Source organism: Paramormyrops kingsleyae, chromosome 14 (genome assembly GCF_048594095.1).
Source record: "Paramormyrops kingsleyae isolate MSU_618 chromosome 14, PKINGS_0.4, whole genome shotgun sequence".
Lineage (NCBI taxonomy): Eukaryota > Metazoa > Chordata > Actinopteri > Osteoglossiformes > Mormyridae > Paramormyrops > Paramormyrops kingsleyae.
In genome coordinates, this window is record NC_132810.1 from 7,523,874 (window position 1) to 7,550,824 (window position 26,951).

The 26,951-nt window shown below is 45.4% G+C and overlaps 2 protein-coding genes and 1 non-coding gene across 6 annotated transcripts in view; 2 read left to right on the forward strand and 1 right to left on the reverse strand.

Moving 5' to 3' along the window:
- LOC111838878 (pleckstrin homology domain-containing family G member 3) overlaps positions 1–14,888 on the forward strand; it is a 54,297-nt gene extending 39,409 nt beyond the window's left edge. For 2 of the 4 annotated variants that reach the window (XM_023802285.2, XM_023802283.2), the window contains 15 exons: positions 698–767; positions 873–919; positions 2,231–2,381; positions 2,577–2,708; positions 2,938–3,120; positions 3,215–3,307; positions 4,029–4,115; positions 4,205–4,238; positions 5,492–5,593; positions 5,871–5,903; positions 6,892–6,902; positions 7,471–7,830; positions 9,304–9,399; positions 10,246–11,704; positions 12,345–14,888. In XM_023802285.2, the coding sequence (XP_023658053.2) occupies positions 698–767; positions 873–919; positions 2,231–2,381; positions 2,577–2,708; positions 2,938–3,120; positions 3,215–3,307; positions 4,029–4,115; positions 4,205–4,238; positions 5,492–5,593; positions 5,871–5,903; positions 6,892–6,902; positions 7,471–7,830; positions 9,304–9,399; positions 10,246–11,704; positions 12,345–13,222 (3,736 nt within the window). In that variant the 3' untranslated portion in view covers positions 13,223–14,888. The remainder of the gene's footprint in view (positions 1–697; positions 768–872; positions 920–2,230; positions 2,382–2,576; positions 2,709–2,937; positions 3,121–3,214; positions 3,308–4,028; positions 4,116–4,204; positions 4,239–5,491; positions 5,594–5,870; positions 5,904–6,891; positions 6,903–7,470; positions 7,831–9,303; positions 9,400–10,245; positions 11,705–12,344) is intronic. The other 2 variants (XM_023802284.2, XM_023802286.2) reach the window with 2 other exon arrangements.
- Positions 14,889–18,214: 3,326 nt separating this feature from the next.
- On the forward strand, positions 18,215–26,911 carry xgb (x globin). Its single transcript, XM_023802326.2, has 5 exons — positions 18,215–18,630; positions 22,800–22,907; positions 23,936–24,056; positions 24,249–24,329; positions 26,501–26,911. Exons 1-5 carry the CDS (start codon positions 18,461–18,463, stop codon positions 26,624–26,626), a joined length of 606 nt encoding a protein of 201 aa, XP_023658094.1. The 5' UTR covers positions 18,215–18,460; the 3' UTR covers positions 26,627–26,911.
- On the reverse strand, positions 25,721–25,803 carry trnal-cag (transfer RNA leucine (anticodon CAG)). The gene has a single exon. It is a non-coding gene; the product is annotated as a tRNA-Leu (tRNA).
- Positions 26,912–26,951: the final 40 nt, after the last annotated feature.

The window sequence follows — 26,951 nt, forward strand, 5'->3', positions numbered from 1 at the left end:
CTGAGTGGCACCTGACCCCAAAGGTAAGAAGAGAAAAGTGCATCATCTGGACCTCACTCCACAGGGTTGGGTTGTCCTGCTGGCTCTATTGGTGCTTTTCCACTGACGTACAGGAACCTGGCCATACCCGACCTGTGGCGCAAAGAGACACTAATTACAGCACGGTTCCAGCCCGCTTCAATAATCCACTGCAGTCGTTGTCTTGGAGACGGTGACATTATTTACTGTTCACACAGCGTGCGTCAGGATTTACTATGTGCTAATTTCCGTTAGCATTCGTTTCTGTACATTTGCATTACGAATTCATTCCGTTCTACAGTACTTCTTTGAGTAGGAGATTGGAAATTTTCAGGTTCTGAATCATCAAGAACGCAACAATACATTGTGATGTGAGATACTACTAACAATGAATAATATATAGAATATACACATTTTCCTTCAGATAATCCATTAGCAGGCAACCGGTATCTCCATGCATTTTGACCAATCAGATGGTGGTGATGCAAGCAGCTGAGTTTGGTCACGCTTTCGGCCCGGCTAAGCAGGAGCATGTCAGTATGGGTACAGTTTGGGTACGGCTTGCATAATTTACAGTGGAAAACCGTCTCTTCCCGGTACGGCTCGGTTCTTGGTGCCAGTGGAAAAGTGCCGCATGACAGCTGCCCCTCTCACCCTGGCCTCCTCTGTTCTGTCCCAGCGAGCTTCTGCAGTCTCTGAACCAGTGCGACAACGACCCCGTGGCCATCGCCAGATGCTTCGTGGACATGGTGAGCAGAAGCGTCCGCCTTGTCCTGTTTGTGCTTCTTTCTGTATATGTCGAAATGGATGCCATCCGCTTGACATCTGCCTTTCTCTGTTGGGGTTTTTTGCAGAGTGAGTACTTCACGATCTACACCCAGTACTGCACAAACTACCCCAAGTAAGTCGGACGTGTGACTATCTTGTGGCCACTGCTGATCAGGCAGTCATTAAGCCAGCTGCCCCGCTTTTAATCTCGCTGTTGCCCCATAGCTCAATAAACCATAATGAGCCTCAGTGACTGCTGTGGTTACAGTTTTTATTTTTTTTATTACCTTTGTCTGTCAGTCGCTGGAGCATGAAAGGAAAATTTGGTCCCTTGTCGGATTGATATGTTCAGCCCAGCTGATGGAGAACTAATGAGGCACGGGAAACAGCGCACCCATAATGTCCAAGCGATGTGACTCTGAAACTCGGCACCGTCTTGGCAAAAACAGCCTCAGTGCAGTGCAGTTAATTTGATCAGGAAGGTCATTCCCTGGTGAATGTGAGTTGGGTGCCTGCATGTCAGAGTAAAAACCCCATGCTAAGACCGTAAAATGTACGGCTTTGTGCCGATATCTCCAGACAGTGCCGTGTCTCTCGTCACAAACTCTTCAAACCCTTCTGTGTGATTTTAATAAACAGGACGTGGCAGTCTGACAGCTGTCAAAACAGCCCCCATGTTACACCAGTTAAAAATGTAAGATTTAAAATAGAGCCCCCTGCAGCTATCATATCACTAAAGTTCTGAGTGGAAATCTGACAGGACAGGCCCTGTCAGAAAAGCACTATGCAGTTAGGTGAACTAGAGGAAGCCGGTTTGATCCGGATGAATGAGAACTCAGAATGCCTGACTCTCTCCAGCCCACTGCATCCCAGCTGCAATTCATCTGTGTGTCGTCTTCCTGTTTATGATGTCCATTTTGAGACATCCGAGGCCCTCAATCGTCACTTAAACTCTAAAAGATCCTTCAGGCTGGCGTCCGCAGTACTGAGCCTCCGGAAGCACATTAACATTGCCCACATAATTTGCTCAGTTTTCATCATTGATATGTCCACTTGCATGACTTTTCCCAGACTGCATAAGGGGGCACCAACATACACCGTAGTACTTAGTGTGGCTTTCCAAGGCTACTGTCTGTATCGAGAAAACTAATGGAACCAAACTGAATTATGGTGGAATAGTGTTGGTTGGGAAATTGAGCCTGGGTGCCAATGGTAATGGTATTCCCCAGACTACAGTGAGCAAAATGAAAGCAACAAATGGTCTCATCTTACTGCCATCAAAATGCGTTTAGGTGAAAATTACAGAAAGGCAAAATGGATGGAGAAATAGGTCTGTGATGGGAACCAGAAAGAAAAGGCAAGATAGACGGACAGAGAGAGAGAGAGAGAGAGAGATCCACCATGTGTTTGACCCTCCTGCCATACCTTCCCCGTCCCCCTACAGCTCAGTCGCCGCTTTGACAGAATGCATGCAGAACAAGGTCCTGGCCAAGTTCTTCCGGGACCGTCAGGCCTCGCTGAAGTGCTCCCTGCCACTGGGCTCCTACCTGCTCAAGCCTGTGCAGAGGATCCTCAAGTATCACCTGCTGCTGCAGGTAGGATCTCCACAGCCAGTCGTCCATAGGCGCAGCTTGCCAGGGGGCCGCCATTCAAAAGCAGGTCATGCCCACGCAAGGCCCTTCCTGCCACCCCTTTCCTTGTAGGCCGCACGCCCTTAATCAAAACCCACAACCACTGGTCGACAAGCTCCTCCCAGCATCTACTGACAACTGTCCTCTCGCCCGCTGCAGGAGATCGCCAAACACTTTGACCCCGAGGAAGAGGGCTATGAGGTGGTGGAAGAAGCCATCGACACCATGACGAGGGTGGCCTGGTACATCAACGATATGAAGCGCAAGCACGAGCACGCCATCAGGCTGCAGGTGAGTCGTTAGCCCCTCATACATGAGTACATAAGGCCTTCCATTATCGCAGGAGAAAGTGGCTGCCATTGTGGTTCCATTTTATCTTCTGTTCTGCCAGGTAGCCTTGAAGGTTTCAGTGCTAAAACTGCATCGGTTTTGAGCTTCTAAGCAAAAAATGTTGTTGTACTCTCTACAATGACAATAAAGAAATCTAATCTAATCTAATGATTCCACTCTGCCCACACAGGAGATTCAGTCTCTGCTCATCAACTGGAAGGGACCAGATCTCACCACCTACGGCGAGCTGGTCCTGGAGGGCACGTTCCGGATCCATCGCGTTAAGAACGAGCGGACGCTCTTCCTCTTCGACAAGATCCTCCTTATCACTAAGAAACGGGGGGAGCACTATGAGCACAAAAGTAACATCTTGGTGAGCGTCCCGTGGCAGCCGTGAGGGCCGGCACAGGCCCGTCTGGGCCCGGGCGTGTTCAGCATTAACCTAACCCAACCTGCTCCCGTTCCAGTGCTCTGCACTGATGCTGATCGATAGCGCCAAGGACTCCCTGTGCTTCAGTGTGACGCGCTTCAAGTACCCCAAGCAGCCCCACACGGTGCAGGTGAGCGCTCTGGCCCATGTGGCCCATTAAAGCCTCGTCTCATGTGATTTGTGGTTTAGTTTGTTGTGCTTGTGCGTTGAGGCCGCGCTGTGATGTTCAGTGGAAATCCGATGTTACCCACTGTCGAAAAATCCTTAACTTTCGATATCTGGGCATGAGGGAGATACGATTATGATGGGTATGTTTCAGCAGTATTGTCTAATTTTTTTTTGGGACCGTTTTGCATAAGCAACATGTTTTCATCTGGAACTGAGCTGGATCTGTTGGTGGTGGTTGAAGGTCTCTGGCCAAAGGCATATTGGCTGAATTTGTCAGAGGAAATAAGTAATCAGTTAAGCAGATGAATTTGAAAATCGCCTGATCTGGTTTACTGTTCAGGAAAAGCTCTCTTTCTCTGATAAAGGTCAGTTTGACATTATGTTTGGAGACCAGAGACTACAGCTGCTGCCTGTAGTAATGGTTTGATCACACAGAAGTGTTATAAAATATATAACTGAGATAAGTGTGACCAGTATAGTATTTTGAAGTGTATACAGATCAATTTTAAAATCTTAGTTGGAGAATGTAGGACTGTTGCGTGTTTTTTGAGACTGTCCTACTGGTGACTGGTAGATATCTGATTGAGCTCCTACCAGGTTTCCCGTGCCTTTTGTCCCATTCGGGGACCCTTCCCTGCATATGCTGTACGGGACGCCGCTGACGCTCTGTGTTTCTCCTTCAGGCCAAGACAGTGGAAGAGAAGAGGCTGTGGACCCATCATATTAAGAGGCTCATTCTGGAGAACCACCATGCCATCATCCCAGAGAAGGTGCACCTTGTGTCCGGCTTCTCCTTGGGGGATCCTGTCTGTCTCTGTTGTCTTCAGTGTGTTCATCTTCGCTTCTTTCTGTCTTTCAGGCAAAGGAGGCCATCCTGGAAATGGACTCCATATGTGAGTGTTGGTGTGGTCGCACCAGACTGTTTGGTTTCTTCAGGCTAAATGGGCAGTGCAGCTTAGTGACTAACAATGGCTGAAAGTTTAGCATGTTCACAGTGCTATAAAAAAAACAGTTGAGAAGACTGTATTAGCACATTTCAGGTAAACCTTTTATGGGGGGGGTTGTAAGATCTGTCTGCTTGTACACTACTAGTCAAAAGTTGTTCACTACCTTGTACACTACCTCATACACTAACTTGTGCACTACTAGTCACGTTGTACACTACCTTGTGCACTACCTCGTACACTAACTTGTGCACTACTAGTCATGTTGTACACTACCTTGTGCACTACCTCGTACACTAACTTGTGCACTACTAGTCATGTTGTACACTACCTTGTACACTACCTCGTACACTAACTTGTGCACTACTAGTCATGTTGTACACTACCTTGTACACTACCACAGGTTTTAACACTTTTCAGTTTATTTCATAAACTGCAGATTTTTTTTATTCTTGTTAAGCATTAAAGGTGAGTAAATGAAAATATAGTAAAATAAAACAAGTTTCCTTTGTAATATGGAAAGAGTATGTACTAATGCATGTCTGAGATCCCATGGACTGGCTGTGTGGTTATGGCATAGTCAAATTCTAGGCTGTCCTTTTACTTTAAATGCACTGGTTAACTGGTTCACCCCATGTAACAGAGCACTGTTTAATGCCCCTTGTAGAAAGAATACCTTGAATTTTCTCTGCTGTTATAACTGCTAGAGGTGGTTACTTTGATGAATCAAACGTATGACATTTTCTTGCTAATAAAGGAACTCAAATGGTGAACATACTGTAGATTTATTTGTTAGCAAAGAATATTGAGTGTATTTTTAGTAAATGTTAAGTGAGTAAGATGTAAATGTAGAAAATGTCAGTGTGTGCAAAAACCTTTGACTGGTGGTGTACGCAGCAGTTTTCAGTGTTTTGCAAAATACTTGTCTAAGACGTGAAGTGTGATGTCTAAGCGTGTCTCTTGTCTGTTACGTGCGTGCTGATCATTTGTATTGGGTGTGGTTGAGCAAGTAAGCATTTCATTGCTCTTGTTAAAATATAGCATGTTGAATCTCAAATCTAAGCGGAGCATCTCAATGGGATGTGGGGAGCCATTGCTGACATTAGCCTGAAATTCTGAGACATCTCCTGTAGAGAAAGCTCAGCCAGGTGACCATATGAGGGTCTCGCACTCATGCACATGGGCTGCCTTCCACATTCCAGACCCTACAAAGTACCGGTACAGCCCGGAGAGGCTTAAGAAGGCCATGTCCTACAGTTCAGACGAATTCCCGGGTGGAGGGCGACGAGGGCGACGCCGGTCAGGTAAGAACCATCTCCAGAACACAAGATGGTCAGGAACAGTCTTTTATGGACCACAGAAGCAGCACTGGGATTTCTTCTGCTGACTCTATACGTCAGCCGATGTCTCAGTTTTACATTTTGTTTTTGAGTCAGTTACGTGCCACCTACTGTGATATGACATGTTGACAACAGCCAGCACCATAAATATATATTAAACTTTATATTACAGTTGGCAATAAAAATTCATGTTTTGTTCCCCCTAAGTAGTACTCACTTTCCATTTTGATTCCCTCTTTAGAACCTGCCAAGCAGATCATCAAAAGCACCAAAGGTAAGTGACGAAAAACTGTTTATACACACATTTGACCCCATGGCAACACAGATTTTACCCATATAATGCAGTGTGATGCCCGCACCTAAGGGAGGCTCTCTGTTATATAAGAAAGGATGTCGCTTCTGCTTTGCTCACTGCCCTTCAATGAAGCACTCAGCAGGCGGCGGGGAGTAGAGACGCTATGCCAGTGGCCTGCCTGTCCGCAGGGACGTAGCTAGAAATTCTGGACCCCTTGACAAGATGTCAAGGCCCTCTGGTAGGGTTCCCCCAGTATATTTAGCTGAGTGGGAACGGGGGATAATTTTTGCCAGGGTGAAGGAGTTCCAGGAGGACTCCTTCATGAGCTTGACAGGCCCCAGACACAGTCAACCAGGCTGGATATTCGCCTGCAGGCAGTGCTGTCCGCAACGCCACGGCCTAAAACAGTTTGACTCCCGTCTGTAGCCAAGCTCGGTTTTGGCAGCAGATCAGTAGAGCATCCCATTTGTGAATTATTATTTGCTAGGGATGAAAAGATGTTTTTTTCCCCCCTGCCATTAGAAGCAGTTTAGATGGGAGTGTAATGAACTCGACGTTCTTCATTTCTATTTTTGAGGATCCTTCACCAATGCTGGGGGGAGGGGGAGTCGGTAGCAATTGCTCTGAAGAGGCGTGACTTGGAAAACAGCCCTTTTCATTTGTGTTCCTTATAATGACCCAATTACAGAGATGACGTTTTTGCACTGGGTAGGATAAGGAAACATCTTGTTCTTTTGCCTTCTTGACTTCAGTAAGTTGCAGGAGCTTCTAAAATTGCTGTACTACCTGTAAAAATGGCCATCACGTGTCCCACGAGATAATCTCGAGAAAATCTTCCCGCTCTTATCCATCTTGGGGAGCGAGTGTTTGCAGCATTATGAACCTGTGGTTGTTTTCTCATGTCTGACATCTTCCATCCCTCTTTTCTCGGATTTTGCTTCCCATGTGATTTCGCATCCTCCTCCAGCCATTCTCAAGGTAAGACCATTCGTTGAAACCTCATGACCATTAGGTCTCTGTGCTTGGATGTTTCTCGCCGATCAGTGTTTGGCTAAGGTCCTATTAGTCATGAATGCACGTTGCCCCTTTGTGACCAGTGGCATGACGTGTCCATCTCCAGTTCCCGCTGTCAGACGGTTGGATGTGGTTCAGTTTGACTGTAAGCCAACTGTAAACTGGTTTTGTGACAGGATTTAAGGTTACCTAGTTCCCCAGACATAAATCAATTGGCAACAGAAATGCAACCCAAAGTACTGCAGATGTCTTCCCTTCTGCACATAAAATTGGACATTGATTTCTTGTCATAAATTTGGTTTATTTTTATTTTTTTGTTTTCTTTTCATTTTTATTTATTCTGTTCTTCCCATTCAATAAAATTGATCAGTACTATAAATTCACTGCTATCCTTATGCCCTCCTTAGTTGTTATGACGGATAAATCTTCTTCCCCCCCCCCCCCCCACCATAAAAATCGAAACCGACACCCGAATCTTGGAGCCGCATAACAATAAAACACCTGACTGACTTTCTCTGGCTTCGTACTACAGCACGCAGACAGCGAAGGTGCCCTGCAGGCCGACAGGCGCTCACTGCAGGCCAGAGCTAGTGTCAGCACCTTGGGCTCAAGCCAAGGCGAGCCTGAGGCTGAAAGGCCTAGTGTGGAGGATGATGATGAGGAGCCGGGAGTCCAGAAGGACTCTTTTGAGCGGCTCTCCCCTAGTGACAGTGAGGAACCTAGACCAGGGGCACCTCCCTGTGAAAGGGTGGCTCAGGAGGACTGGGAGAATAACGAGGACGATATTCTGATGGGGGACGACCAGGTAGCCGACTTTGCCAGCTCCATGTTGGCCGCCATCTCCTGCTGGCACTATAGAGCCAAGGCTTTGCTTTTTGCTCGGTTCACAACGGTGAGGCTCTCTGCCACCAATGGGCTTCTTACTCCCCCATTTGTCCTCCCCACCACTCCCACCTAACGTCGCCACTTGGCCAATCGAAAGCGTTGGCTCGCACGCTCACGTTGTGCCGTAATCCACTTACAAAGTAACCAAAGAGGCTGCAGCTAACAGACACTGAATGAAACTCTGAATGACGCATGGAGCATCTTCACTCTCACCTTCACATTAACTTGGTGCATGGCTTGAACACTGTCCCACTCCCTCCCCGGAATGATCGTAATGATGCTCAAGAAATGTAATTGCAGTTGGTAATCTGGTCCTGGCATAAGGGTGACTGCGCGACCCCTGAAGGGGTCGGTTCTGCCTCGGTTTGTAGGGCGGAGTCCGCCCCAAGGCTGTGACGAGGCTGTTGAGTTGGCCTCCACTCGTATGTCGTTCCTCATGTCAATGAGGTGTCGCTAAGGCGCTGGCTCGGTCAATGCACCGGTCCAGTCTCTCTCAGGAGACGGTGGTCACCCTGTGCTTTTATCCTGGTTCATGGACTAATAACCCTGCATGACCATCAACAGATATAATCTGCTTCAATAACTGCACGAATTCTGCTGTGGGTGCAAATGAAAACATTTCCTTCACAGGATTTTTTTTTTTTTTTTTTTACACAATGTCATGTGCTTTTGAAATATTGGTTAATACATTCCAAATTAACTGGAATTCTGTCATTTGAGGTAATTTGGATACTGAAAGTAATCCTGAGTACTTTGTATGTAACTATGAGCTCATGGCTCTTATTCTAACAGAGGCAAAGTATGGTCACATGATCATAATATAACATAACTGCGGATGCCATAGCATGGCTTATGCAGCTGATTATTTGATTATGGTCTGATGTTCATTCCTAAATAGCTCCAGTGTGCACAGTGCTCCTCTTTTGGCTGCACACATGTAGTAGATGGGAGAATCAGTAACGGGCAACTCTCTCTTGACTTGACTTGAAATGCATTAGAGTTTTGATAAGCACTGTAGGGTAATACTAATTAGATTACTAGACCTCCAGATTCAATGGTTGTTTGCATTTCATTCAATAGCTCAGAATTAGTGGACAACTTCAAAGGTGTATTTTTCGAAGGTCATTAAAGTAAGCCACACTTTGCCTTTGGTGATTAAATGAGCAGTGGGCTTGCCTTTTGATTTTTTGACAATAGGGGCTGTTTGAAAGGAGCTCTTATAAGAATCAAAACAGGATGTTGATTGAACTTTTAAGTGAGTCTATTCCTAAAACGGTAGAATGGAGGAAAAACATTTTAGGTGCTAACCTTAATTAGCTAGCAGCATCCTAAAGCCACATAATGGACAGACAGGACCATCTCATCTCGCATGTCGTGATCACTGACTATGCAGGGATATCAATCTGTCAGCACTCTGTGTTAGTTGAATACCCTCCCAGGAAGACTTCACTCCTGCCATTTCTGTTTTTGACCCCCATAGGATGAAAATGGGTGTGAGGGTACAGGGGAGGGCTCACCGAAACAAGAGTGTGGACGGGACGAACCGACTGAGGATGGCAACCCCAAAGAGCATCATGTGAGTGACAAGTGTCTGAAAAAGCGAGACTGAGAGAAGTTTTGAATTGGATATTTAAAAAGAGGGTAGTTTTTTCATGCTCAGATATGGATCAAAACTGATTCGCTCTTAAAAACCTGAGCTTTGGTTTCTGGTGTACCTCTTGAGTTGTTGCTAAGGGTCCCTGTTCCTCGGCGGTCACCCATGCCTCTGGTCATTGCTGTATTCAGTTGACAGCTGCGCTGCAGTTGAAATCGATGCCCAGCTCTGTTCATTTCTTCAGTTCCAAACTCTGAGAGCTCAGTGAAAGACTTGCTTCACGCATACGAGTTTCAGCTGGATCCGAGCTTGGGGCCATGCAGCCGGTTGCACTAAGAGTACTTTTTGTCATGAAAATAGCAACCACTCAACCCACGCCCACAAACCCGTGGATCACCTCCCTCCGTTGCTTGTGGCAAATGTGGGAACGTTTTGGCATCAGTGGGTGGTTCCCGCAGGAATCCGGCTCCTGAAATGAGCACCTCTCCAGCCGACCAGCTGGCGATCCCCTTTCTGCATCGCTGAATGTTCCCTTACCACCTGGGCCCTGTAACGCTGCGTGTTCTGCACACCATGGACTTTATTGTGCGTCACTATTGACTGACCATTATGCTGCAATTGCAGATGATTCATCGTGTAGAAATAGCTGATCATGTGTCTCTTTATAATGAAATTTTACTGTATGGGCACAGATCCATCAAAATCTATCATGTCATTTCCTAGAAAAGAAATAAAAACATAACATTCAGCCCAGATATAAGGGTAATTAAAGAGCCTCATAGATAGTTGAGCACATCTGCTAATTACTTCTTCCCTATCCTTCCCCAGGCCCCTGATGATCAGCTGCATCCTCATAGTGGTGCCCCAGAGATTGGTGTCACCGAAGACGAAATGGAAGATGCCTCTGATTCTGAACCCACTGACATGCGTGTTGCTCATGAGAATCCTGAAGTTGTCGCTCCTTCTGAGCAACTGCGTGATGGAGAAGGGATGACAGAGGGTCTGCTTGTCCCCCAGTTAGTAGAGGCCAAGTCTCTCAGCAGTGGGGAGACTACACAGGATGAGGATGATGATGAAGAAGAGGAAATGGCCCAGGACCCGGAGCCAGCTAGGATCCTGCCGCAGTCGGTGCTGGACCAGGCCAGCGTTATTGCCGAGCGCTTTGTCAGTAGTCTCTCCCGGAGGGAAAGCCTCCTTGCAGATGAAACGCGGTCTCTGAGCTGTTCCTCACCGCGGCTGAGCACCCGTAGCAGGACTGCCAGTGCCCTCAGCCTTGGTGAGACCTTTCAGGAACCTCCTACCCCTGCAGTGGATCCCATCTCCTCCAGTGCTGACAACTGTTTTGAGTTAGACCGAGGGTCTATTAGGAGGCGAGACACGCTGTCTAAGCGAGACCGCCTGCTTATTGATAAGATCAGGACCTACTATGAGCATGCGGAGGACCAGGATGCTAACTTCAGCCTCAAGCGAAGGGAGAGTTTATCCTACATTCCAGTTGGACTGGTTAGGAACCTAAGTAGCCGACTCAATAGCATTCCCAAGGAGAAGGCATCTGTTGCAGAGAAGAAGCCTATTTCTAATTCCAGGACACCCTCCTGGTCTGTATTTGATCTCCCAGGCTTAGAAAATGATCAGGGTGCAGGAGCCAAGCTTCCTGATCCCAATTTGGAGGTGTTCCAAAGCACCAAGCTCCCATCTCCGAGTGTCAGTGAGATCCCCATTACAGATGATGAGTTTAGGCCTTCTTCTGAAATGATCAAGGTATGGCAGGAGATGGAGATGGAAGTCAATGGGGACTTAACGGAGCACCAGGATAGCCTGAAATCTCAGAAGAACACGAATTCTGGGCCATCTCTGTCCCAGAGGGGCAAGAGTGGTCCTGAGGCCAAATACAGTGAACCACTGATTATTCTGGAAGAGTCTGAACTAAGCACAATCTCAGAAGAGTCCTCTGTGGTCTCACCCATTAAGTCCTCCAAAGATGGAGAAGAGGGGAAACTGCAGTTAGACAGCCTGGGTGAAAGCCTTGACCCATATGAGGAGGGGAGGGTCCCTCGAATTCCTGTACCCAGGATAATTAGCCTGGGCTCAGAGTTGGAGGAGGACCTGCTTCAGCAGGACATGGAGAAGATGAAGAGCAAGGTGTTGCAGCTGGCCCGGCAGTACAGCCAGAGGATAAAGAACACCAGGCCCACGGTGAGGCAACGAGGGAGGGACGCTGAGGCCCACTTCCTCAAGAAGAACCTGCCATCTGTACAGGAAGAAAAGCTGGATGTGGAGGACAAAGGTAAGGCCAGGACAGTTAAAGCACCAGAATGTTGACTGTTTTAAAAGTTCTGTAGTATTTGCTGTTTCTTGCCGCTCGAATCAGATATGTTAGAACATTCAGTCGGTCAGCACTTATAGGGTGTGCTGTGGTATAAGGTTCTCAGTAGGGAATTGAAGAGTCTATTAATCAGTCTGGTTGTTACCACATGCTGAACGGAATGTATAGGACCACAAGAACAGAAGCCAGTTGTTAAACACACATTTTCTTCTGTCCACTTTTAACTCAGAGGCTTTTTTATGTGATCTGTTTGAGTAACGTTTCTCTTCTGTTACTTTGAAGAAGAAAAAAGTAGCTTTTAATAAGGGTGAGAGTATGGTAGTATAATTTTACTATTTGGAGCAAAACGATGAGCTAAAGCAACATCGGTGAATTCAGTGCTGTTGGCTGCAGTAATTGGTCATTCCATGAAGGCGCACCTTTGTTTGTAAACAGATCCTGTTTAATTTTGTATATTAAATTTAGTTATTAATTGAAAAACATGCTGTATGGGTAGTATTGGGAATTGCAGCTGTGGGGGATTCTGCTAGGAACAGGAGTCCTGAACGTCACAGGGATGCACATGATCAGGTCTCGAGTGTAAAAGTTCTTTGTGTTGCAGGTAAACCTACTTTGTTGCTGCCGCTGAACACCTATGAGCAGGTCATCCTGAGGGAGGTGCACTCCCCCAGCCCAGCCCACACCCCCAGCTCCCTGGGTAGCCCCCACATCCTGTCACCTGGTCGCTCGAGCTCCCGGAGCCCACTGAGCCCCGTACAAGCTGAGAGCTTCCACTGGCCAGATGTGCGTGAACTGCGGTCGCGGTACTGCCAGCGGGGCCCCAACAGCGGCCCGCCACGCCTCTCGGCCGTGAAACGCAGCTGCTCCGTGCCTGAGAAGATGATGGACCATGCCTTTGAGCGGCCCCAAGGCACCTGGAGACACTTCAGCTTCTCCTCATCCTCCAGTCCTCCTGTTGAACTCAGCCAGGTGGCCTCTGGTGGCCCCCAGGATATCCCGATCTACAAGTCCCATGCAAGCAGGGGGCCCCTGGGCAGGGGCATTGACAAGCTCTGTAGATCAAGGTCACTGGATCATAGACTGCCGAACTTACAAGATCGAGAACTGGCCGACGGCTACTATGTGTCCGGTCAGGCCTCGCTGCCCAATGACCGTAAGGTCATCGTGGTGGAGAAAGCAGAGTCATGGGGTGGAGCAGAAAAGACGGAAAGGAAGCCAGGTGAACCAGAAGGCTATGCCCACAAACAATTACCGACCTCCCAGGAAGAGATGTCGATCATGGAAGTCATCGACCGCTGTAGGGCGTACCAAGAGTCAGACGAATACCGGCAGAGGGAGGGGGGCAAGGCTGTGGCCAGCGAGCAGCTCGACGGCCCCCATGTGTCTGTCCTAACCACAGGCAGAAAGATGGACAACAGCCAACAGGGCTTGGTGAAGAACCTGAGAGAGAAATTCCAGAACATGAGCTCAAACACATAAAACGCTTCAAAACCATGATGTGCAAGACCCCTGTTTTTAAATGCAAATATTCCTTCCTGTCGTCTTCCATCTCCTTTCTCTGAGGAAGTCCTTAACCTCAACTTTGAGATGACACCACAGGAGGATTCTAATGCATGATGCTGTCATTGGTGTTGCTTAGTAACACGGCCTCTTTGCCGGTCTGTGTTCAGAGTGACCATTTTGCAGAATTAGCAGACCGCAAAGTACCGGTAGTTCTGTCTGTTGATCTGATCTGATCCGATCCGATCCGATATACTGTAGCCTGCTCTATTACAGCAATGAACTGTGCTTTTTAAAAATGCTGTATATATGCTGAAAGTCACAGCGATAAAGATACTGTTGGTATTAATGCAGTCCCTCTTTCTCCGTACTGCATTCCACTTAACTATATCAACAGATTTTACAAGTGTTGTTAGCAACTCTGCTGCATTTTCTTCACATTGCTAATAGCGGTATCGTGCTGCGGTGATTCCGGTTCCGTTCTCCTGCGTTTCTGTACCTCTTATAGCGTGGGACGCGAGCACCTGCATGGCTTATCGCCCAATGGCGTGCTGTTGTGGCATCGGGCTCAGATGGACCAAAGCGGAAGTCACTCCAGTCCTATTTACTCCAACTGCACAAACTATTATTAATGCAAAGACTGGTGTGATACGTGTCCTTTTGTACATATAAGCCCAGCTTGGGATGTGACAGTCAACGTACTGTTGGTTTTCATGTCTTATTGGCTGTTATCCTAAATTGTGGTCTATGAGGGAGCCTTGGCAATTCTGTGTCCTTCACTGCCTCATTTCTATACCATGTAAACAAAGTCAATATTACCAGGTCAAACCACAACTCTTTTGGTGTGTTCTACAGTCATGATTCTGGCATGGATTCCAGTGACCCAGAACGACACCATTTAAAGCGCCACCTATCCTCTTACTAGTCAGTGCTTGGCTCTGCACCAAGAGCTTACAGGTTGCAGTTACAAAGAGGACATCCTTTGTACCTTTTAGTAAAGTATCTGGCCTTAATTAGCTTTAGCTGATGATCAGCCTTCTAACAAATTGCGCGAGTCGTTTCAGGAAATAGAATCTGTGGGATCAAATGATTAAAGGAAACTGCATTCTTAGATGCCCTGGAATACTCACTTTTTAATGCTAAATCAAAGAAACGTAAGGAGAGTAGTTGTTACCTACTCAGCTGTTACCCACTTTGCCCTCAGCCACCTGCTTGTGCCATGCAGGAACGCATTAATGACATGCAGACCTCGCCAAAAAGGGTTTCGGTCATTAAATGTGGCGTCGCAGGTTGCAGGCACACCTGTTACAGCAGTGTAAGGGAAAGGTAAGCTCCCCAGTGTTAGGAATTACCCATCATGCCCTGCGAACAGGAGGGGCCAGGTGTGCAACATTGCTTTTCATATGATGATTTGTTATCAGTTGATCTCTGGGACTAATTCTTTCTCCTAATCATGTATATTGCCATCCACATTATTTATTCAGCTGGTGTATATTTTCCTATTCCATAATTGTCTGACTTTATATAAATATCTTTCTGTGTATTGTATTCTGTTATGTATCAGAAAGTTCATTGTACAGAAATGTTTTATGTTTCCTCAAAGGGGCATTAATTCACTATTAAACCAACAATGGTTTACAGTTTAGATTGTGGCAGACCGTTTCTTCACCTGTTCCGCCTCTTATTTTTTCTGTCCGTGGCTCAAATGTCAATCGGTCCTGTGACGAGCCAGGAACACAGACTGATGTCGGATACATAAACATGGTTAACAAGTCATATCGCAAAATGCAATGTGAACATCCCTGGAATTTTGAGCACAAGTGGTTGAAGTGCTTCACTATGAAAAAAAAATCACATCCACAACTAAAGATGAGATATATTGGAAATTGCTATTGGAAATTTTGATTTTTTCACCCCACCCTAATGGACAAGCAAGGCCCAGCACCCCCTTGTGGCAAAGTCCAGCTAAAGCAGTTCTGTGCAAATTTTCATTGCGAGAAAGCTCATTTTAGGTTTATGATGGAATAATATAAATTAAAAGTACGCAAATGTATTTTACAGAACCACGGATTTCTGTCACCGTAATCACTCCAGTCGCACGCCTCTGTCCCGTTACTTCACGTCAGCTCGCGATCCGCCGCTTGCGTCACTCCCGGTACCTGCAGCCCCAACAGCGATGTTTGCACTCTGCCGCTGCAGCTCCGCAAGGCAATGCTTCTCACCAGGCTGCTGGGGTTTTGGCAACCCTGCCGATTGGTCCCTCTTCATAGATTTTGTGGGGTGGGTCCCCCTTGGTAGACCTTAGGAGAAATATATTTTGAGGGCGACTAAAACTCCTAGTTTTGCTATTTGGCTGCGTGTGTGATCGGTTACAAAAAACATTCGGGCAGGGGGTGGTTTCAAACACGTTATGTGCCTGCATGGGAGTCGATAGACCCCTTTTACTGGGGCGCGTGCACCAGTATGTAAGTGCTGTGCCCCAGTAAAATTTCACGATCAGATTATACGGGGGATGAGGGGGCTGTGCCCCAGTAGAGCTTTAAATGCCTGCTTTTCACAAGTCGAGTTTTGCGCAGAATTACCAGTTTAAGAAATTCATAATTAAAAGCTGGGGACATTTTCCAAATGGGGTCCTACTGGGTAAATTGGTGGCAGCCGACAGGCCTTTGCGGGGATGAAATTTTCAGGCGAACTGGTGATATGGTGCCACAAATATCATAATACTTAGGGAAAAAAAATCGACAGGAACTGAATGGGAAAGATGTGGAGAATTAAAATCTCTTCCCAGGGCCGTCAGTCCTGTGTAGCCGACCTGCTCGGGCTGAGCGACTGCTAGCCGTTTTCGCACTTTCAAGAATAAATATAGAAGCGAAAGTATGTAACGCTATTTAAATTTTAGGCGGCTGCCACAAAAGTAAACTTCAAAGCAGCGAGTTAATTTAGTATCACATTTTAGTGTGTATATAATCTATATAAGCGAGTGTGTTATTAAGCAGGGCCTATATAAACCATGGTTATCCTGTATTTGCAGAGTTTCACCTTGTACACAGTGCTTGAAGTGTGCCGGAACGCAGTTCCGGAACTTCTGTATTTTCGTCTTTTGGGTTCCGCCACTTTTTTCTGCGTTCCGGTACTTACTGAAACTGATCCGACGCAGCGACAGTGGCCCGAGAAAATTAGAGTTCCTGCACTTATTTTTTCCCACTTCAAGCACTGCTTGTACATACACCGCATGGACAATATTTTTGGGACACCTGGCCATTACACCTACAGGAACTGTCATGACATCCCATTCTAAATCCATGGGCAGCAACATGGAGTTCATCCTCCCTTTGACACTCTTCTGGGAAGGCGCTCCACAAGATTTTGGAGTGTCCATGTTTTTGCTCATTCATCCAGAAGAGCGTTTGTGAGGTCTGACACTGATGGTGGACGTAAAGGTATACGGCTTCCAGTCTCAGGGCTCTGTGTGGGCCATGGGCGTCGTTAGCCCCTAGTATTTTAGCCCGGATGCCAATCTTCCTAAAAAAAAAAAAAACTGCATGGCTAGGTAAACTTGACTTAACTTAATGTGGTCTGAGTTTCTGTTGTTCTTAAATGGTTCCACTTTGCAATAATAGCATTTGCAGTTGATTGTGGAATATCTAGTAGGGAAGAAATCTAACGAATTGACTTCTTGCAAAGGTGGCATCATATATGACAGTACCACACTCGATTTCACTGAGCTCTTCAAAACAGCCCTTTCCTTTATAAATGTTTGTAAGCCTCACTGCATGGCTAGGCTCTTGATTTTATACACCTGTGCCACACACAGAAAAACGGTAAAAATTTGTATCTTTGCTTGTCACTGGGGCTGTATCCTCAAGGGTCTGTCAGTTGTACCTTTAGCTGTAGGTAACTGGATTCTAAGGAACATTTCTGTACCATTAATGGCACATTAATGCTGTTTGTACCTTTGAGTCCAAATCTGTACCTTAAAAGGTACAATTACAAGGGCATAACCCCAGTGACAAGCAAAGGTGCGATTTTTACCCTTTTTTTCTGAGTGCAGTGGGTCTGAATGAAACACCTGAATTCAATGATTAATAGCTGTGTCCCAATACTTTGGTCCATATGTATATGTACCCTACTGACACCTCGAAGACTTTGTACTAGTTGCAATCTCAGGCAGTTGATTCCATGTTATGGGTGGAGCCAATCATTTGGGTTCTCTTTTAGAGAATTAGGTGATCAGTGGTCATACGGTGCACAACAATGAAATGTGTCCTCCGCATTTAACCCAATGTGACATAGCAGGGGGCAGTTAATTCAGAGCCCGGGGAGCAGTGCTTGGAGGTGGTACCTTGCTCTGGGTACTTCAGTGGTGCCTTGCTGGGCGGGGACTCAAACTGGCAATCTTACAATTACAAGTGCACTTCACTAACCATTAAGCCACCACTGCCCACAGAGGCACTGAGGGAGCCAGACGGCTGTATATGTAACATGCCTTTGCACTCCAGGCTATATAACAGCCTAAATGTGTCTTTTATTAGTAATTATTACGCCAGACGAAAGAGGCATCTAACATTGTGTTGTTCTATTGAGGGTATAAACTTTAAATTAATATGTGGGATTGGTTGTACTTTTGAGTTTTTATTCAATGCATAAATGCTTTTTCAATGCAATAGCTTTTGGTTGAGCATTTGGGGTTGGGGGGGGTGAGGGGGGGGGTGGGGGTTTGCACCCATTTAAGGGGGTCCCGGAGGTTAATCAGCCCATATGGATGTATTCTACAGAAAGAGGTAATATTTACAAGATAAGAAAACTCTCACTTTTACATCTGAAAATATCAATAATGATACTTAGAAATGTAATATTCTTTAAAATAATAGTAAATGAGGGAACATTAAATACAATTGTAATAAAGAACATTTAATAAGATTTTATGCATGCATATATTATGCATCATATAGTCTAATACAAATTAAATTTATGTTACGTAGCCTATATGCATCGAACATATGTTATATGCAAAGACAAACGTACCTATTCGTTATATCCCCCCTCCCAGATAATACAGGGTAGGAGCCCCTAATAAAGCGAAGGTTACGGTTTTCAGTTCGGACCCTCCTTCCCCCGACGCACACATGTCAAACGGCTAAGCTGGTTGCCTCCGAAGAACATCTGTACCGTTGCTTTCATTAGAGGTGCGTCGTTCGTGGGAGCAAATCGCAGATCATGGGCTGCGCGATATCGGGACTGGGTCTAACGCCGAAGTCGGGGAGGGGAATGAGGCACGCAGAGCCCGCAGCCGAGCGTCTGAGTCCGGAACAGATCGACATGATCCAGGAGTCCTGGAAAGTTATCCAGGAAGACATCGCCAAAGTCGGGATTATCATGTTCGTCAGGTACTTCTCATCGATGCGCTTTATCAGATTTTTCAATGTGCCATGTAAGCTCTTTTTTATGATACATTTACGTTATTTTACTGTTTTATAAAACTTAATACACAATAAATGTATAATTTTTCTGCCATTTCAGATTAATTGAATTTATCATAAACCGCTTGATAACTATTTCTGCTTTATAATCAGAATAGGCCTAATAACAGCCTGATTACTTGCCAAAATGAAATAATATTTAAAATCCATTTTAAACTACAACAAATGTTATTGAAGGTCAAGCGGTCTAATTTGCATTTCAGTCTGTTGGACCCGTGTTCATATATAAAAAACGCTAACGCCTTTTTAGAGATGGTAATTTGGGGGACAGGATTCGTCTATTTTAAATGCCTAAACATTGTCAAGAAAAACTGATTACGTGTGATAAAACGCATTAATGTCCATGTAAGAAAACAGCAGATCGTAGTCAGTTTCACACAATTAATTCCACTAATATAATTTTTCTGACACTGTTGACGTAGTCAGCGTTTTTCGACATCTTTATTAATATTATAACCTGGATCTGATTATACTGTTATAATTTTAAAAGTCCGCTTCAAAACGTGCCCCAGTAAATTGTCCTTAACCTACCAAGGACCGGTATCATAAAATTGGCAATAAAACCCCTTCGGATTATTTGAAGGTTCTTAACTACTTAACAGGTAGCCTATCACACAAAAGTGGGACAGTAAGTTTCTGCATTATGCTCAAACACATAAAACTAGAAGTTCTCTTCTGTTATTGAAAGGACGCCGACTGGGCTCCGCAAACGCATCACTATCCTTTGTTGCCATAAGAAATCAAACAGGATGCCCAAGCGCTTTGGCAGTATATCGCACCCAATTCAGTCAAGTTACACTGCCAGGTATTGGGTCACTTTCCCTCTCTCGTACACCTCTTACCATTTTAACGTTTCTTGTCTTTCTTTCCGACTCAAACGGCCGTGATGGCTGAACGATGTGTGTAAAAGTGTGTGCGTATTACAGATAACTGCCTGTAATATATTCTAATTATTTCAACCTTATTTAAAATAAATTAAACGCACGGTTAAGGTGAAATAATCTACTATAATACATTTTCGTAATTCATTTTCTCATATTGTCTGCCTCCAGTTTGAGAATGGTTGTTATACTCAAAGCTGATGTTTGAAGAATATATTTGGGTCATGATTAGCCTCAGCAAATCTGCAGGTATTAAAGATGGACCTACAGTAAAAAGAACAAAGATAAAGAGGTGGAGCCTCAGATAGATGAGGAAGAATTCTTTGACAGTTAAAAACAGCTACCTGAAGAATTTTGATAACCCCCCCCCCCCCCCCCCCCCCCCCAAAATCGGTCCCCCCAAGTCCCTCACCTCTCCAGCAACACCACTTGACCCCCTACAGGGGCTGGGTTTGGGGGTCTGAGGCAATTTTGCCGAATGCACGGTGGGAGTCTCTGCTTACCAATCTGATTAAATCTTTGCCTTTCTTTCCCGGCAGACAGCCCCCCAGTTAAACTTTTTAACTGTAATTTCCCTAGACGGAACTAACCTGAAACAATATGACATTTTGACAATTAACCGCATAGCACTTCTACTTTCAAGCAGTAGACAAAACACAGAGGCCTCAAACCCGTGGCCGAATACGAGGGTAATTAAGCAAAGGGAGGCGTGGCACATTAATTGAACCGGCTATGAGATGGGGATCGGTGTCGACTCACAACTACTATTTATAGACAGCAGCAGTGAAAACGGCCTCGTGCAAACTGGCACAGCACCATGAGAAATAGAAATTCATAACCAAAAATGCAGCAAAACCTGGGAGGAGGCTGACAGTGTGGGAACGCTGAGCGGGGGCCATTTTCTCTGGGCAGGGGGAGGGTCTTGGCACCTGTGATGAGAAATTAGCCAGGATTATTAGCCAGGATTATATTGCCCCCTCCCCACCAATGGGTGTGACTGTGTGAGCCCACTTCTGGGGGGGGGGGGGTAACAGTTTAAAAGGGAGTGTACAGGCAGCCCCCAAGATGGGACAGAGGCTCAGCCATACGGCTCTGGTTGCCTCTGATTCAGCACCGTGTTATTCACCAAAACGCAAAGTCTGCTTTTCCGTAAGAGAGAGACAAGAGGGACTGGGAGGTGCAGTTATCAGAGCCAAAAGGCAACATTAGGTTGGGAAAAATATGGGAATGATGCTCAGTAGGTGGGAGGGGGGTAAAATTTGCCAAAGGGGGGGGCGTGTATGTGGAAAATTGGAGGTTTATCAGAAGACCTGGGTAATTGGGAGTAGAAATGGGGAAACGGGGAGTGCTGGCGGGTGTGAGGAAAGGTGCACTGGAGGGTCAGCCCCCTCAGCCAGCCTGCAGTGTCCTAAGGGCACCAAGAAATGCCCCATTTCAGCCCCCAGGCTCCATCTGCATCCCAGCAGATTCATGTCTTACAAAATCCGTTCTCGCCCACACATAGAATTACTCCTTCTTAGAGACACCCAAAGCAGTGTGCTTTGGAGTTTCAAAATGTGAGCAGTAGGGCTCACAGAGATCCCTCAAATGACCTTGTTCAAGCAGCGGCTTTGTTTTGAATTTGTATATCAACCCCCGCCCCCCCAACCAATAAATTCCGAAACTGCAGAGATCGGTTTCAAAAGGGCTTGCAAACCATGTATTGTGTAAAAAAACATTATGCAGTAACTTAACATAGTATCAATGAAGATGTCCCTTTTTAATTATTACATAATGCACAGTATTGCATTTTCATCATTAAAAAGTGCATCTCCTGCATTTTGTAATAACCATCATAATATGTAATAATTTATTGCATAATGCTGGGAAATGTATTACATGTTGTGTTCAAGCTCTCTATTACAAAATGTGACAGATTATTACAAAATGCAGCTGCTATTACATAATGAAATGAAAATTAGTTACATTTTCTTGAGTTATTACATAATGTAGTATTATTATATAACGTGTTGTTACCTGGCTGCTTATGGTGGCACATGACACTGCGGTGTCACTCATTGATGGGAGGCTGCAGGCTTCAGGATTGCCCTTCCCAGCATCCCACGGGGCAGCTGAATGGTTCAACATGTCCTTATTAAACACTTAAACTTGACCATTCAAAGTCAACCTGGGGCATCGTAAGCGAGCGGGGATGTGGACTGACAGACAGGCTTACAGATGATGCACAGCCACTGGCTGCATAACACCCCCCCCCCCCCCCCCAAGCAGATGTGCGTAAAGTGGACCACCAGAGCTCCTGTTAGTGTCAGCTTTATCCTCTAAACAGCTGCAGCGATTTGCAAAGGAGCAAACAGACGTTTTAGAGGATCACATTAGCGAAATGCTCCTGCTATCCCACAGCCGCTATCCACTGCCCTGGGGAGGGAATCTGCCATCAAATCTGATCCAAACAAATACAATGAAGCACACACACATATTCAGCTGTATGTCCGAACTGTGTTTATCGTCACAAAGTCACAGTGATCCTATAGCCATGGGGACACACTGTCACAATCCATCCATCCATCCATCCATTTTCTGAAACCGCTTGTCCTATTCAGGGTTGCGGGGGGTCCGGTGGCTATGGGTACAAGGTGGGGAACAACCCAGGATGGGGCACCAACCCATCACAGGGCACACTCACAGACCAGTCACGCAGACATGCACAGTTTGATTTACCTCAGGATGTTTTTGGACTGTGAGGGAAATCGGAGTACCCAGAAGAAACCTCACGACGACATGAAGAGAACATGCAAACTCCACATACATAGAGCCATGGCAGAGACTCGAACCCAGGTCCCAGATGTGTGAGGCCAACCATACCATCCCCACTGTCACAATGTCCCAAAAACTTTCTTTGAAATGCGGACATGAGTTGAGTAGGCCCTGATAAATGCTTTCTCCTGAACTGAAATACACCTAAACATCGTGAAACGGATATACTTATAAGTGAGAAATGGTCTCCCTCTTATTTCACATTTTCATCTAATCACAGAACAAGTTCCAAAGCTTTGAAACGCTTAACGTAACTCCAGGGGACAGGTTCTCAAAACAAGCCAGATAAATGAGCAAGACATATGAGATATAAGGGTGTTTAATCAGTGCTGGAGACCCTCGCTTTTAATGGCTCACAAGTGGCTGTTGTCGTGGCAACAGGTTGTTTGAGACGCATCCTGAATGCAAAGACGTCTTCTTCCTGTTCCGAGACGTGGAGGACCTGGAACGGCTGAGGACTAGCAAGGAGCTGCGAGCTCATGGGCTCCGGTAGGTACCCTCATCTCCACCTGACCCCCTCTTCCTCCTAACTCCCTCACCTCCCTCCTTATTCAGATTATTGTCCGCTCCACTGCAGGGAGTAGGATTAAGTCATACAGGGTAGGATCAGGTGGATGTAGTGCTGGGAAATCTACCTTTCGCAGTCCACAGATCTCCACAGTCCAGTTCCAGCACATCAGTGCCTTTTATTTTGTCACACACGCAAACATTTCCAACCTGAAGCCAACAGATTGTTTTGTTGTGGATTGTTTTTGTTTTGCAAGGAAACATTATGGGATAAACACATTGAAACATGTTGGAAATTATTTTAATAATTGAGTACTGACCAGGAGCAAAATTGTTTTGTGGAATAACTACTTAGGAACATGTAGCCTCAACAGATTTATTACATCTGTGGACTTACTTTAAAGTGTAAATCCACCAAACTCAATTTTTTGCCCCATTTGCTTTAGTGGGGCACTAACCAAAATAATGCTGGCTTTGTTGTGGAGAGATTTCTCCGTTTTATCGCCTAACATCATAGGATGTGGTTGAATGGACTTCCCAAGGCACCAGTCACTCTAAAAGGTGGATCATTATGTTCCACAATAGGACAAGAGGCAGCTTCTCAAAACAGATGGCAAAATGGAGAGATTTTAGTGAGCTAAACGTATCGATCGGTGAAAGACAATTAGATCATGGTGTGGGTGTTGACTCTGGGGTCAGAAAAATTATAGTGATTTACAGAGCACATTAAGACTTCAAATTTCATGCAGGGCTTCTTGTGAAGCCGGCCATCTCTCTTTCTATTTTAAACTTGAATAAATACGAGATATGAAATACTTTATTGTGGGGTCCCTCACTATCCAACCCTACAGCCGCTCTTAATGGAGCTCCTCAAACCACCACACACACAGAGCCCTACCGCTCTCTAAGTCCGGACCACCGTCTATACCGGAACCACACACACGGGCATCCTGCACAGAAACCTGCCGTTGTTCCCCTGCCCAGTTCTGTAACTCCACCTTCCGCTACAGGGTGATGTCTTTCATTGAGAAGTGTGTGGCCAGACTGAACCAGCTGGATCGCCTGGAGCAGCTTGCCCTGGAACTGGGGAGAACCCACCACCGCTACAATGCTCCTCCGAAGTACTACGGGGTAGGACTCCTACTGCGGACGAGGAGGCTTCATTTAATCATGCAGAAACTGTGGGATGGGCCCCTTTCACAGCAAAGCTCCACAGTACAATAAAAACCCTCTTTTAACATAAGACCACACCACATTACCATAGCTTATGAAATCGACATTGAGGGTTGCCCTCACCCAAGCTGGTCGTCTGGGCTCTTTCAGTATGTGGGGGCGGAGTTTATCTGTGCCGTCCAGCCAATCCTGAAGGAGAAGTGGACCCCAGAGCTGGAGCATGCATGGCAGGTACTGATCATTTCTTATAGCTATTCTTTTGTTGTCTTTGTAGTAACCTTTTCAGAGATAAAAACAAACCAAGGTGCAATTCAATGACGACAACAAATATACATGTAACATATCCTTTAGAACATAAGAACATAAGAACTATACAAACGAGAGGAGGCCATTCAGCCCATCGAGCTCGCTTGGGGAGAACTTAACTAATAGCTCAGAGTTGTTAAAATCTTATCTAGCTCTGATTTAAAGGAACCCAAGGATTCAGCTTGCACTATGTTATCAGGAAGACTATTCCATACTCTGACTACACGCTGTGTAAAGAAGTGCTTCCTTAAATCCAGTTTGAAATGTTCTCCCGCTAATTTCCACCTATGGCCACGAGTTCTTGTATTTGGACTAATGCTGAAGTAACTATCCGGTTGAACAGCATCCAAACCTGTTAGAATCTTATAGACCTGGATCATGGCCCCCCTCAGTCTCCTTTGCTTGAGGCTGAACAGATTTAGCTCAACTAACCTTTCCTCATATGACATTCCTCTAAGACCAGGAATCATTCTTGTGGCCGTACGCTGCACCTTTTCTAAGGCTGCAATGTCCTTTTTAAGATATGGTGACCAAACCTGCACACAATATTCTAGGTGAGGTCTCACCAAGGAATTGTATAATCTTAGCATTACCTCCCTTGACTTAAACTCCACACACCTGGAGATGTACCCCAACATCCTATTGGCCTTTTTTATTGCTTCCCCGCACTGGCGAGAATGAGACATGGAAGCATCAACATACACACCAAGGTCTTTCTCATAATCAGCTACCTTTATTTCAGTAGGTCCCATAAAATACCTGTACTTTATATTTCTGCTCCCTACATGGAGTACCTTACATTTGTCTATGTTAAATTTCATCTGCCAGGTATCGGCCCAGTCACTAATTAAATCAAGATCCCGCTGTAGCTGCTGAGCCGCTAGTTCAGTATCTGCTACACCACCCACCTTGGTGTCATCTGCAAATCTCACCAGTTTACTGTATATATTGATGTCTATATCATTTATGTAAATTAGGAACAAAAGTGGTCCTAAAATTGAACCCTGCGGTACCCCACTATGAACGCAGGCCCACTGTAACATTGTGCCTCTTATAACTACTCGCTGCTTCCGCAGTTCCTAAAATACCTGTCGCTTTGAGTTTAAGTAAGAGCCTCTTGTGGGGGACAACATCAACAGCCTTTTGGAAATCTAAGTAGATGACATCATAGGCCTTCTTATCATCAACTTCCTGAGTAGCTTCCTCAAAAAACTCCAACAGATTTGTTAAACAGGATCTACCTCTCCTAAATCCATGCTGGCTATCCCTCAAAATGTTATTTGAGTCCAGGTAAACTTAACCATAAAATATATTGCTGCCAGAAGTGGGATTCGAACCCACGCCTCCAGGGGAGACTGCGACCTGAACGCAGCGCCTTAGACCGCTCCGCCATCCTGACTGCACAAAGATCAAAAGAATTAATGAAAACACTTATTTTAATACATTAAAGGATGCAGCACATTTTTAGGCTTGTGCTAATTCATTAATAAGCTAAAGGAAACTGCCCTGCTGAAAAACATATTAACGAGGCAATTTGTATCAACAGGCCAAATCTCTCTACAGTGAAAAAGGAAGGATATGGAAAATGAGCACTAATGAACATATTTCACTGCTTTGATTTTAGCGAACAAGGAAATCTGTATCTGAATACGATTATACATGCAAGGAATTCTGGGTAGTTTATGACATCGTGGCTTCCATTATGAAAGGGGTGGGCCGTGCGACGCTGAATTACAAAGAGGTGAAAAGGCAAATTGAGTGTGGTGAAATTTTAAAAAGGTTCTCCTGTTTTCATACCACAAACCAAAAGCATGGAGAGATGGGGTTCCCAGAGCAATGCGGGGAAATAACCGAACATCTAGGAAATACGAACAGCCTGCGTCCAAAACCAGCAACTCCTAATTCCACCCTTGATCCTAATCAAGATCTCATTTGTTTCAGATTGCTTTCCATTTAAAAGAAATTTGAATGTAAATTTAACGGTCAAGAGTTAAAATGAAATAACTCTAGCTGCTCTGGGGGAAACTGTTAGAAATGCCCCGGTCTGACCTACTGGGAAGGCTGTAAGCATCAATTTAATGTCCCACCCGCACCAGAGTCTCTTCCTGTACGTCACTGGGATCATGAAGAGAGGGTACCAGGAGGAGGAGGAGGAGGACTACAGCACCTCCGGGGGAGCCTCCAAGCGAGAGAGACCGCAGAAGACAACCACAGCGCTTTAACGAGCCTCAGCGACCCCGTGGCCAATCCACCATGACTACGCTTCCTATGTATATACTGTATTCGGTTTTTTTATCCATTTTCTGCGATGTGTCTTTAAGCAGGTGATTTTATTTAGCTTTACCTAACCTGAAATATTTATACTTAACCAAATACAATTAAATATTTAAAAAATTGTCTCTCAGGCAATACATGGCTGTGTCTTTGTAGTAGAATACAACAAATAAAGCTTCAAAAACAGGTAAAAGACCAGAAAGAATAAAATTAACACACTAAAGAAAACCTAACTTTATTCCCTTTAGTCTTCATTGTTCCCACTTCACAAAT

What these genes read in the sequence shown, in the direction of transcription:
- xgb (XM_023802326.2), top strand. Translation starts at nt 18,461, where the DNA reads ATGGGCTGCGCGATATCGGGACTGGGTCTAACGCCGAAGTCGGGGAGG. An exon ending in CTGCGAGCTCATGGGCTCCG is followed by an intron (nt 22,908 to 23,935) that starts GTAGGTACCCTC and finishes CTTCCGCTACAG; the next exon opens with GGTGATGTCTTTCATTGAGA. An exon ending in AGCTGGAGCATGCATGGCAG is followed by an intron (nt 24,330 to 26,500) that starts GTACTGATCATT and finishes CACCCGCACCAG; the next exon opens with AGTCTCTTCCTGTACGTCAC.